The sequence below is a fragment of the Panthera pardus genome, unplaced genomic scaffold (genome assembly GCF_024362965.1).
Source record: "Panthera pardus isolate Hobbes unplaced genomic scaffold, ASM2436296v1 HiC_scaffold_12, whole genome shotgun sequence".
Classification (NCBI taxonomy): domain Eukaryota; kingdom Metazoa; phylum Chordata; class Mammalia; order Carnivora; family Felidae; genus Panthera; species Panthera pardus.
The window spans coordinates 61210444-61223643 of record NW_026526677.1 but is presented as its reverse complement, the minus strand read 5'-3'; the positions used below and the strand labels follow the sequence as shown (position 1 = coordinate 61223643).

The 13200-nt window shown below is 39.8% G+C and overlaps 1 protein-coding gene across 1 annotated transcript in view; it reads left to right on the top strand.

Moving 5' to 3' along the window:
• INTS4 (integrator complex subunit 4) overlaps positions 1 to 13200 on the top strand; it is a 117872-nt gene that overhangs the window by 16268 nt on the left and 88404 nt on the right. The window contains exons 3-4 of the mRNA XM_019449924.2: positions 6725 to 6842; positions 12838 to 12944. Coding sequence (XP_019305469.1) covers positions 6725 to 6842; positions 12838 to 12944 — 225 coding nt within the window. The remainder of the gene's footprint in view (positions 1 to 6724; positions 6843 to 12837; positions 12945 to 13200) is intronic.

Sequence of the window (13200 nt, the reverse complement as noted above, 5' to 3'; positions counted from 1 at the left end):
ACAGCTTTGTAACAGGTCTTGAAGTCCGGGAGTGTGATGGCCTCCGGTTTCGGTTTTCTTTTTCAAGATTGCTTTGGCTGTTCAGCGTCTTTTCTGGTTCTGTACAAATTTTAGGATTGTTTGTTCTAGCTCTGTGAAGAATGCTGGTGTTATTTTGATAGGTAATGTATAATTTCCTTTCTTTTTAAAATTCTAGTTCTCTGGTGAAATTCTCAATTTTGTTCTTATAATGTTTTTATCAAAATAAAATTATGTTTTTAACAAAATAAGCAGAATTTTTTTTCAAATTTTTATTTAAATTCTAGTTAGTTAACATACAGTGCAATATTGGTTTCAGGAGTAGAATTCAGTGGTTCATCATTTACATACAACACCCAGCACTCATCCTAACAAGTGCCCTCCTTAATATCCATCACCCACCTGGCTTATCCCCCACGGACCTTCCTCCATCAACTCTTAGTTTGTTTTCTGTCATTAAGAGTCTCTTATAGTTTGTTTCTCATTCTTTTTTTCCCCCTCCCATATGTTCATCTGTTTTATTTCTTAAATTTCACATATGAGTGAAATCATATGGTATTTGTTTTTCTCTGACTTATTTCAATCAACATAATACACCTAGCTCCATCCATATTGTTGCAAATGGTAAGATTTCATTCTTTCTGATGGCTGAGAAATATTCCATTGTGTATATATACCACATCTTCTTTATCCATTTATCAGTCAGTGGACATTTGGGCTCTTTCCGCAGTTTGGCTGTTGTTGATAATGCTGCTGTAAACATGAGTGTATGTACCCCTTCGAATCTGTATTTTTGTATCCTTTGGGTAAATACCTAGTAGTGCAGTTGCTGGATCGTAGGGTAGTTCTATTTTTAACTTTTTGAGGAACCTCCATACTGTTTTCCAGAGTGGCCGCGCCAGTTTGCATTCCCACCAACAGTGCAAAAGGGTTCCCATTTCTCTGCATCCTCGCCAACATCTGTTGTTGCCTGAGTTGTTGATGTTAGCCATTCTGACAGGTGTGAGGTGGTATCTCATTGTGGTTTTGATTTGTATTTCCCTGATGATGAGTGATTTTGAGCATCTTTTCATGTGTCTGTTAGCCATCTGGATATCTTTGGAAAAATGTCTGTTTGTGTCTTCTGCTCATTTCTTAACTGGCTTATTTGTTTTTTTGGGTGTTGAGTTTGATAGGTTCCTTATAGATTTTAGATACTAACCCTTTATCAGGTATGTCATCTTTTCCCATTCCATAAACCACCTTTTAGTTTTGTTGATTGTTCTCGTAAGCAGAATTATTTTATTTATGTAGTTAGCTTTGAGAGAGATAGAGGGACGGAGGGAGGCAGGGGCAGAAGGAGAGGGAGAGAAAGAATCCCAAGCAGGCTTCATGCCCTGATGTGGGACTCAATCTCATAACCTGTGCTGAAATGAAGAGTCAGACTCTCAACCTACTGAGCCACCCAGGAGCCCCTGAGCAGAATTATTTTAAAATCTGTGGGGGCGCCTGGGTGGTGCAGTCGGTTAAGCGTCCGACTTCAGCCAGGTCACGATCTCGCGGTCTGTGAGTTCGAGCCCCGCGTCAGGCTCTGGGCTGATGGCTCGGAGCCTGGAGCCTGTTTCCGATTCTGTGTCTCCCTCTCTCTCTGCCCCTCCCCCGTTCATGCTCTGTCTCTCTCTGTCCCAAAAATAAATAAAAAACGTTGGAAAAAAAAAAATTTAAAAAAAAAAAAAATAAAATCTGTGGCTGATAACTCCAGTAAATGGATCCCTGTGGCTATGTCTTATCATTTCTCTTCATGTTATCTGATCTGCTAGCATGCTTTATTTCTTATTAGGCAGTGTATTTCCAAAATTGTTTGTAAAAATAATTTAAGACTTAGGATGACTTATTTTAATTAAAAATTTTTATTTTAGGGAGAGTGAGGGAGAGGGGCAGAGGGAGAGAGAGAGAGAATCCCACTGGAGCCTCATGTGTGGCTTGATCCCCCGACCCTGGGATCATGACTTGAGCTGAAATCAAGAATCGGACACTCAACCAGCTAAGCCACTGGGGTCCCAGGATGACTTATTTTAATCCAGAGAGTATTTGTTTCTATCTAGAAATCCAAGAAAACTTTTTCCTTTCAGGAATGAAAATGATTCAAAGCTGAGCTGCAGTCCCTCCCAAAGTCTTTGTGTTTATTTCACTCTTACTTATGCTGTTGCAGCCTTTTGGGGTCCTAATCCAAAGTGATGGGGTTTATTAGGCTGCCCCTTTTCACCCTCCTACCCTTAGCCTTACGCTCTGGCCATTGCACCCTGGCCTCACCTGGCTGTCGGAAGCACTGATTACTTTGCCACTCATTTCTCCATTCCCTCATTTCCCTGGTTGGCAGAAGCCTGAAGAAAAAGCAGCGCCACACTCTAGGTGAACCTGCCTGGGTTCCTTCCCTGCATGATTCTTCTTTAATTTTTCATGTATCTTTTAGTTTTCTAATACTGTCAAATACACACATGTGTATACATACCCACGCTTACATATGTATACGTGCATACATATATATGTATGTACACACACACTTTTTTTCGACATCCATAGTACTTTATAGTTTTCCTCAGCAGAAAGATTGGTCTGAATTCTCTAACCTTGCCCTTAACAGAAGTGGGAGTCTTGCTAATGTCTTTGGCTGGACTTGTAATATACCCTTAATTTGGCTGGACTTGTAATATATCCTTAATTTGTCCCTCTGTCTACTTTTGCCCCTTCCAATCCAAGGAATTGAGGCTGGATTGGTATTTCAAATATTCAGATCTGTTAATGTCATTCTCCTGTTTATAGTTCACTGAAGGATTTTTCTTGCTCTTTGGACACAGATTATCCACTTCTTTATTCAACAGTGAACAAATGTGTGTTGAATTCCTGCTGCCTGGTAGGCGCTATCAGAGATACTTGCCATAATTCTCAAAAAAGATGTGGTACCTGTTTGTCTCTTTAGCCTAATCTCATGTCTGTGTACATTTTAGCCACATTGCCCTTTTTTTTTTTTTCCTAGTTCTGGAAGTTGTGGTATTCTTTCATGACTCAGAGCATTGGTTCATTCTTTTCCCACTGCCTCAAAATAGATCAGGATCTCTTTGACCATAATATGTAGAGTTATTTTAAAGTCGTGTCTGATATGTCATATGCTTTCAGAGAACTCTGTCTTTTTACTTTGCCACTTTGTAATTATTAAGTGGACATTACTTGATAAATGTCTACCTTGCCCATTAAACTTTTCCACAAGGGCAGTTTATCCCCATGGACTCGTACGGGGTGGCTTCTAGTGTGCAGGGAATCCGTGGTGAGCAGAGAGTGGATGAATTCTTTACTGAGTGAATTAAGGAGAACATTTGGCTCTTCCTTTTCTTGTACTCTTCCTTTTATTTTTAGCAGAATGTACATAGGGCTTTCTTCGCATTCTTCTAGTCACTTCAGTGGCTCACAGGCCAGTTGAGGGAAGACGTGGTCACAAGTACAGCGCACTGTAGTGAAGGGCATGATAACGGGTTGCACCAAGGTCCTGGGGTTGTCCAAGAGGAAGGGCATCCACGTCCAGTTCAGGGATCAGAGATAACTTCCTGGAGTAAATACACCTCCAGGGCAGGAGTGAGTGGGTATGGGAGAAAGGGAAAGCATACGAGGTAGAAGAACAATCTAAGTGGAAGTACAGAAGCTTGAAGTGGCATGGGATCACTGGTAGGGAAGTGTGGGAGCTGCCATAGTGGCCAGTCGTGGGGGGGACCTTTGTGGTAGGCTAAGCAGCTCAGACTTCTTTTTTGTAGAAGACTGCGAGCTTTTGAAGGGTTGCATATATTTATATAGATTTAAAAATTTACACTCTTTTTAAAAATTACATTGGCAATATTTATTGTAACAAATTCAAGCACTGTGGAAGTGTATAAAAGAATGAGATTTCCCTCTGTAAATCAGTTAATAAATGAAATGTACTCTCCAGAGATTACTCTGGAGAGAATCACTGCTAACAGTTTCATATACATTTTTCTAGAGTTTTATATAAGGCATTTTATAATTTCCTATATTCTGGGTTTGTAACTTTCTTCTGCCTGGAATGCTTCTTCCCTAAATTTTCCTATGGCTCTGTCTGACTCAATTAAGTGTCCTCTCAAAAGTTGTATCCTCAGAACGGACTTTCGTCACCATCCTATTTGTAATATCCTCCCCACTTTACTCTTTAGCCTTTTGCCCACTTTATTTTTCTTCAGAATGTTTACCACATGAAATGATACATTTTCTTTTGCCAGTCTTACCCATTTGAATATAAGATCTGTGAGAGTAGGAATTGCTTCTGCTTTATTCAGCATTGTGTCCCCAGTAGCTAGAATGATGCTTGGCACAAAACAGGCACTCATTGTATGTATGTTGAATAAATAAATTAATTAGCATTTTAGATAGAATACAGTACTTTGGTGTGATTTTTCCAAGAAGTTAAATTTTGTTTGGTAACTCCACAAATACACACAAAAGGAGAGAAAATAATATGAGCCTTCAAGACATTTTCATCCAGCTTCAATAATTATCAATATTTGCCATTCTTGTTTTGATGCATTTACCCCAACTTTTTTTTTTTTAATGTTTATTTTTGAGAGAGAGAGACAGAGACAGAGTGCAAGCAGGGGAGGAGCAGAGAGAGAGGGAGACACAGAATCCAAAGCAGGCTCCAGGCTCCAAGCTGTGAGCACAGAGCCTGATGGCAGGGCTCGAACTCACAAACCGTGAGATCATGACCTGAGCCGAAGTCGGACGCTTAACCGACTGAGCCACCCAGGCTCCCCTACCCCAACTTTTTTGAGGTAGGGCAAATCCCAAGCAGCGTATCATTTCACCTGTAAATACTTAATTATATATGTTTAACATATAAGGACTTCTTTTAGAACTTAAAAAAATCACACAGTAATCCTTAATAGCAACATATACCTAGTTCATGTTGTTTTCACTGATTGTTTTAAGACTTTGTACAGTTGGTTTGTTTGAAGCAAAATTCACACATTGCATTGGGGCCTCTGGGTGGCTCAGTCCGTTGAGTGTCCGATTCTTGATTTCAGCTCAGGTCATGATCCTCCAGGGGTGTGGGATCAAGCCTGCTTTGGGCTCCGTGCTGAGCATGGAGCCTGCTTAAGGTTCATTCTCATTCTCTCTCTGTCTCTTCCTCTCTTCCTCTTTCCCCCTCCCTCCCCCCCATGCCCTCTCACCGTCTCTCTCTCTTAAAATAAAAGTTTTTAATTTAAAAAAAATCCAAAAAATTAGAATCTGTAGTATTTTCATCCTCTACCCTTTTTCATTACCAATGCCATTTTTGGTTTAAAAACCAGGGTATGCACCCTGTGGAATTTCCCATATTCTAGACTTAGTGCATCCTTAACTTTCATGTGTTTTTATTTGCTCTTTATGGTACCCCTGTGAATACCATATTCATAGTGGTTCAGTTCAGGTTTTATTACTCTCCACATGGAGGATTTATGGTTAGGGAGAGGAAGGGAGAAGGGCACTAATACCTGACTGCCTCCTATGTACCATTCCTGTGCTAGTCATTTTCCTCTCAGTGCCCTCTGAGGTTGCTGTTAGCCATATTTCACAGGCAAGCCTTAGAGAGGTTAGTTAGCCTGTTCAAGACACAGAGCTTATGTCAAGACATAGTCCAGGCTTCAGACTTAGGTCTGGCTAATTTCAAAGCCCTTTCTCTTCCCCATGGTTAAGTTCCCAAGAAAATGACTTTCCCAAGGTTGTATCCATGGTAAGTGGCATGCCAGTATTCTAGATCCTCTGACTCCATATCTGTTGCTTCTTCTCCCACTTCAGGCCTCCTTGTGCTTTGTCACTTCCTTAGAATGTAGATGGGAGGTGGGGAGTTGGTCATATCTAGAAGGCACTTCATCTTTTGAGCATACATTTAAGTGATTTTGTCTTTGGTGTAGAAATACACGCTGATCTAATTTTACCGTTGGTGAGGTACTTTTTTTTTTCCCATTTCACATTTATATGTGTGTGTGTGTGTGTGTGTGTGTATGTAGTGCCACATACTGTGCTACGTAATGAACAAAAGGACATGTTCCTTTTTGACTTTGGGGGAAATCCTTCACTGTAGGAATCCTGGTGCAGATTAGAGACCACCTCCCAGTGTCATGGCTAAAAGGGCCAAAGGGCCAGACTAGTCATTTCTTAGGCTCCCTTGCACCTGGGGCCCAGGCACAAGCCCTAGACCCAGACAATTAGATTGACCTGCCTCAGACTTCTGATCAGGATCTGGCGGTTCAAAAGAGCAGGTAGGGTGAGAGATTCTGATGGTAGCAGCAGTGGCTGCAGCACCCAGTTTTCAGGGCCTCTGAGAGCAGTGGTACTGGCAACAGTGTGCGAGCCCAGTGCTGGTGGTGGTGGTGCGTGTGGCCGCACTCTGTCTGATGTAGCTGCACAGTGGAGGAGGGACGCTTTTAGTCCTAACAGCATGTTTCTGGTGGGAAGGTAATGATACCAGGAAGGCATAAAAAATCCCCGCTCACTTTGCAGTATTTAGATGTAACATTACTGATTTGAGAAAAGCTCTCTCACCTGAAGATTATAAAGTTAATTTTTCAGAAATAAAATCTTTAGAATACTTGGATCATTGAATCTCTCTTGAGATACTAGTTTGTTCCTGTTTGTTGGTTAGCTAGAGTATCAAGGTTAACAACAGCTTCTTTTGTTCCAGGAGAATGATCCATCTGTGAGATTGAAAATTGCATCATTGTTGGGTTTATTATCAAAGACTGCAGGATTTTCACCAGACTGCATTATGGATGATGCCATTAACATCCTGCAGAATGAAAGTAAGTTGCCATTTAAAACCTATATAATCAGAGCAGAAATCTTTAGTTCTATTTGTGTAGAATTTAGAATGAGCTGTTATTGAAAAGGAATTTGGGCTCCTTGGTGGCTCAGTCAGTCAGTTGAGCGTCCCGATTCTCAGTTTCAGCTTGGATCATGATCTCACAGTTTGTGGGCTCAAGCCCTGTGTTGGGCTCTGTCACAGAGCCTGCTTGGGATCCTCTCTCTTCCTCTCTCTCTACCTCTCCCCTGCTCTATCTCTCTCAAAAATAAACTAAAAAAAAAAAAAAAAAGTTAAAAAAAGAAAAGGAATTTGAGGATAATTCAATAAAACATATATGTATATATTTACATATATAGAGATAAAATACAGTTTTGTCTCTTAATAGCTATCATTTATTGACTTTTACCAAGTGCCACAATACTTAAGGTAGGTTACATATGATGGAAGATAGATGTTATTGTCCCTATATTTTAGGTAGGGAAACTGAAGCTCAGAGAAGTTCACTGACTTGTTCAAGGTTACATTGTATGTGGTAGACTGATGTTTTATATGTGTGTGATGTTCTGTTGACTGTTTGCACTAATTCAAACCATGAGAGGTGCTGTCCTGGTTGTGTGGTCTCTCATAATTTAGTTCCTAGAAGAGTGACATCTAGGTCTCACATGTTACTGCTTCATGTTTGCTTCTCCTGGATGCCCACTAAACATTATTGTCAGCATTTAGGTGAAATGGAAAAATATTCCACCTTAAAAATTTTTTTTGATTATTTATCTAGTTTTATTTGTGCACAAGATTCTGTTAATAGAGTTATTGCCTTACTTGCCTTAATATTTTAAAATTAAATAAAAAGGAACCCTTTGTTGTTGTTTTCTGAAAATGTTACAGTTTCGTTTGAATTGATTGTAGTTTTAAAGAATAGCGTTGAGTTTTGGGTATACATATTTAAATAAATATGATTTTAAATATTGGGTAGCATTTAGTTTATAAATGTGAGAGGTTATGAGAATAATAAAAGGCCAATGAATTCAGACACCATCCAGATTCATTTATTGTACAATGTTTAATGATAACAAATGTCTTAACATATGTGGCCCATTGGCTGAAGTTGAGAATGTTTAAAATTATGTTAGCAACAACTTCATACTGGGGTGCCTGGGTGGCTCAGTCAGTTAAGTGCCGTCTTCAGCTCAGGTCATGATCTAATGGTTCGTGAGTTCATGGTTCTTGTTGGGCTCTGTGCTGACAGCTCAGAGCCTGGAGCCTCCTTTGGATCCTGTGTCCCACCCCCCACCCCCGCCCCAGCTCTCTCTCTTTCTCTCAAAAAATAAACATAAACAAAACAAAACAAAAAAAACTTCATTACTAAAATTTTACTTGTATTGAATTTTGACCCAAGACTTTTAATTCACAGAAAACAAAGAATATACCTTAAAAAAATTGTTTTTTTTTTTCAGATGGGAGTGTATGTTAACGAAATGCTAATATAATGACAATAAAGTAAAAATTTCAAAAATACTGCTACTTGTGTAAAACGTTTTATGTATTTTTATTTGAATACATTTTATATGATTGTACTTACAGTGAACATACTATTTTGTGTTTTATTATACTCAACATTACATACAATTTTTTCCATGTTTCTGTATCACCTTCATAATATTTAAGGTGTTGATAATACATTAAATACCAACAGGTACAGTAGCATGTTTCTAATTTTTTGCTCTTGTAGATAGTGGTGAAAAAAAATCCATTTTTTTAAAAGCACCAAAACAATTACATTGCCTTGGTACAAAAGTATTCTTTTTTTTCCATGGAAAGTTCTTACAGAATCTAGTTATATACCTCTAAGAATTTCACACTTTAAGGTTGGGGATTTCATAGAGCCAAATACTTTTTGAGCTATAAATGGCCTTATAGAGATCTTGTTTCATTCCTTCACTTTGCAGATGATAGAAACTGAAGTCCCAGAGAGATAAAGTGAGTTGAAGTGAGTTCGTTTAGCTAAGAGTTGCAGAACTGAGAACTTAAGTGCAGTGCTCTTTCTTGTAGACCATGGTTTAACTGAAACACTTTACCTCTAAAATAGAAACATTATAAGAGAGGGTTGATTTGGATGCAAACCTCATTCTGTCTTTAGAAAGAGACTCAAAGCATAAGAGACTCTTAAAAACTGAGAACAAGCTGAGGGTTGATGGGGGGTGGGAGGGAGGGGAGGGTGGGTGATGGGTATTGAGGAGGGCACCTTTTGGGATGAGCACTGGGTGTTGTATGGAAACCAATTTGACAATAAATTTCATATATTAAAAAAAAAAAAAAAAAAAAGAGAGAGAGACTCAAGGGTGCCTGCATAGCTCAGTTGGTTAAGCGTCCAGCTTCGGCTCAGGTCATGGTCTCACGGTTTGTGGGTTTGAGCCCCACATCAGGTTCTGGGCTGACACCTGAGAGCCTGGAGCCTGCTTCAGGTTCTGTCTCCCTCTCCCTTGCCCCTCCCCCGCTCACGCTCTTTCAAAAATAAACAAACATAAAAAAAAAAGACAAATTATGTGGTATACGTGGAAATAGTTGTTTTACTTTTTGTGAAATATTCTAATGTTTCTTATTTAATTGTCTCTGAGAGATGTGATCTAGGGCTCCTCCTGCTTTCCAGTTCCTGGCCTACCTAGATTGACAGTAGAAGATAGAATGGAAGGGACCATAAAGATCATCTGGTTCAAGCCTTTTATTTCATTGCTGAGGAACATGAACTCCAGGGAGATAAAGTGACTGCTAAAGTCATCCTGTGCTTGTGGCTTAGAATAAGGCACAGACTAGAATTAAGTAAGAGTCTTTATCAGTCTAGTGTGCACTTTTAAATCCAAGAGTGTGGGCCACCCTCTGGACCAGAAGCCTTTCATTTCAATCCGTCTGTATGAGCTCTGCAACTCCTTGGCAAGCACTGGACTAGGCACTTTGTGGGTGTTAGGTATCTCTGCTTCTCGAGTACACACCACACCAGCAATAAAAACACAAAGCTTGCTGTAGAGGAGGTATAATCAGAATAGTGTGGGAGCAGAAGAGAGGGTGAGGTGAGTGCTGACTGGTGGGATCTAGAAAGGCTTAGTGAAGAGGCATGTTTGGAAAGGCAGGAATGGGGAAGAGTAGTACCAAGAGGAAAGAACATGATGTTAAAAGGTAGAGAAATGGGAAAACGTGAGATATTTGCAGACCTAAATTGTTTCATGAGAGAGAAGCAGGGAGTGAGGGGCTTTAGGATGAAAAACTGGTAAAATGTTTAGAAGCCAGAGGGTAGGTGGTCTTGAATGCTGAAGATTTAGAATGTCACTTTCATAGGCACTGGGAACCATGTATATAATGTTTTTTTTGGGCAAGTGCATGAGATAATCAAGTCTAGTTTTAGGAAGATAATTTGGTGGCTCTGAGGAATTTGGTTTGATGAACTAGATTGTTTAGGGCACAGATGTTGAAGATTTATTTATTATCTATGTGGAGATGTTCATCCAACCTGCAGTTGTAATGTAGGTCTGGAACTCAAGAGAGACTAGGGTTTAAGATTTAGATTAGATTTATGATTTATCAGAAGCAAGAGTTAAGCTTAAAAAGGCTTAGGTAACTTTTTATGGATGTTATATAGACTCATTTTGTACAAATAAAGGGTGGTGGGGTAGTATTGGAGATTTCTTCACATCTATCTTCTCTAAGTACCTTCTTTTCTCTTTGTGGCCTCTTTAATATTGGAGACTTCTTGATGATCTTTGGTTTTGCATTTACATTTAAGACCAGGCACTGAAAAACTGATTGGTAGTTCTGTGTGAAGGGACAGGACTTGTCAATTGGTAGCCTCTGTTCTAGGATGACCCTCTTTGGAGTCCTCTTTGAAGGACTTTTATTTATTATTATTTTTTAAAGTTTATTTATTTTGGGGGGGGGAGAGGGAGAGGGAGAGAGAGAACCAGCAGGGGAGAGGAAGAGAGAGAGGGAGAGAGAGAGAATCCCAGGCAGGCTCCACAGTGTTTGCACCGAGCATGATGCAGGGCTTGAACTCATGAACCGTGAGATCATGACCTGAGCTGAAACCAAGAGTTGGATGCTTAAACAACTGAACCACCCAGGCACCGCTGGAGGGCTTTAAAATATTAGTGTCTTTTGTGTTTCTTTGTGGGGCCCATTCGTTTTTCCATTTTGGAGTTCATGTATCTCCTTCTAGGAAGGCAGAGAAATGCCTGGCTGCCATGATTTTGGAGCCAAGGCTGCTGAAGGGGTCTAGGGAGGGGGAGAGGAGTATGTTACTATCTCTTAATCTCCTCTTCTTCACTGTGTCTTCTCCCCAGTCCTCATTTGCTATCCTTTCTGGTCCAATTTTTGTATGGAATAAACTTCCCATTTAGGATAAGGAGGAAGGCAGAGGTCCAACTGCTTCTTAAAGAGACCTCAGATAAATCCCTGCCTTATTCCCATTTTTGTTTGCTTTTTTGTGGTTATTGCTTTAAATCTCCCAATTCCTAAATCTTTTTAGGGTGTTGTGGCTAGAATTTACTTCCTTTATAGTGATATCCTCCTCAGTAGTGTTTTCTTGTTTTCTCTTTCTTTCTTTCTTTCTTTCTTTCTTTCTTTCTTTCTTTCTTTTGAGAGACTGAAAGTGGGGGAGGGGGGCAGAGGGAGAGAGAGAATCTTAAACAGGCTCTACACCTAGTGCAGAGCTGAAGCGAGACTGGATCTCACAAGTGTGAGATCATGACCTGAGCCAAAATTAAGAGTCAGATGCTTAATAACCGACTGAGCCACCCAGGTGTTCCCCTCAGTGTTGTGCTGTGCTGTGTTTTGTTTTCTTTTCTTCAAGATTTTATTTTTAAATAATCTCTGCACCCAACATGGGGCTTGAAGTCACAACCCAGACATGAAGAGTTGTGTGCTCTACCAACTGAGCCAGCCAGGTACCCTGCCAGTGTTTTCTAATCTGCAGTCATTTTATATGTCATGTACACCATTTTTACATATTTGTTTCACATTTATACTATGGTTTACTTAATATTTTTCTTAAGTGGGTAACTTTTTTTTAGTTAAAGAGATTCTTAATAATGGTAAAAGGAAATTAGTGTCATGTGACATCAGTAGATAGTAACTGCAATTTTTATTATGTACATTAAAATATATACATAGATATTAATGTAAAATGATTATTTGAATGCCACCTAAAATTCTTGTGTACAGCCAGCATTAAAAGAAACATATTTTGGAACAAAAAGGAGAATGTAGACGAGGAGAATCTGGCTGATTGATGATGATTTATTTGAATTTGGGTCTTTGCCCACTTAATAAACATTCATTGAGCATGTAATGACTTGTACTAGATTCAGAGAATGCAAAAGTGAATGAGACACAGTCATTGCCCTCAGGGATCTTTCATTCTCAGTTTAGTCTGATATGAAAATAAATATAGTAAAGTGTTGGAGCTGATGTACAGGGTGCAGTGGAAGCACAAAAGACGAAATAGTCAATTCTCATTGTGAAAGAAGGGAAAGGTCTGTGTAGCAGGTGACACTTCAAGATTAGTAGATGTTTCCCGGGGATTGGGGTTGAGAATGGCATTGGGTGTCAGTGGAGGCATTCTAGGGAAGTTGGCCTGAGCAAAGATAGGGGGACATGAAATCATAAGTAATTGGATAAAAGGATGCTGTAGGAGACTTCAAAGAGATGAGGCTAGAAAGGCAGGCAGAGCTAGACCTCATGGAGGCACTGGTATGTATATGTGTTTGCCCTGCTAAGGAATTTGGACTTTATCTTGAAGGCGTGAAAACCCCTTGAATTAGTTCTGTAGAGGATTCAAAGTTTTAGGCATGATCCCTTTAGGAACTTAACTTTTGGTTGAGGGGAATCAAGAATCAAAGAGAGGAACCTAGCTAACAAGAATTTACATTCTTTACGTAAGTAAATTTAGTTTCTGTAGCGATCACCTTTTGAAATTGTGCAACCCAACTTTCCATCTTCCTTTCTAGAGTCTCATCAAGTCCTAGCTCAACTGTTGGACACTTTGCTTGCGATTGGCACTAAACTCCCAGAGAATCAAGCTATCCAGATGCGATTAGTTGATGTAGCCTGCAAGGTAAGAACATGATGGTTAGATACAGGGTTGTATCTTTCTTGAATAGTTTGCACTGCCTGAAGAGGTAGTATGAGCTGTAAGATCTGCTTAGCTCCATCCTAAATCTGTAACTGAGAACTGCCGAAGACTTTTTTTTTTTTTTTTAATGTTTGTTTATTTTTGAGAGAGAGAGCATGAGCAGGGAGGGGCAGAGAGAGGGAGATGCAGAATCCAAAGCAGGCTCCAGACTCTGAGCTGTCAGCACAGAACCTAGTGG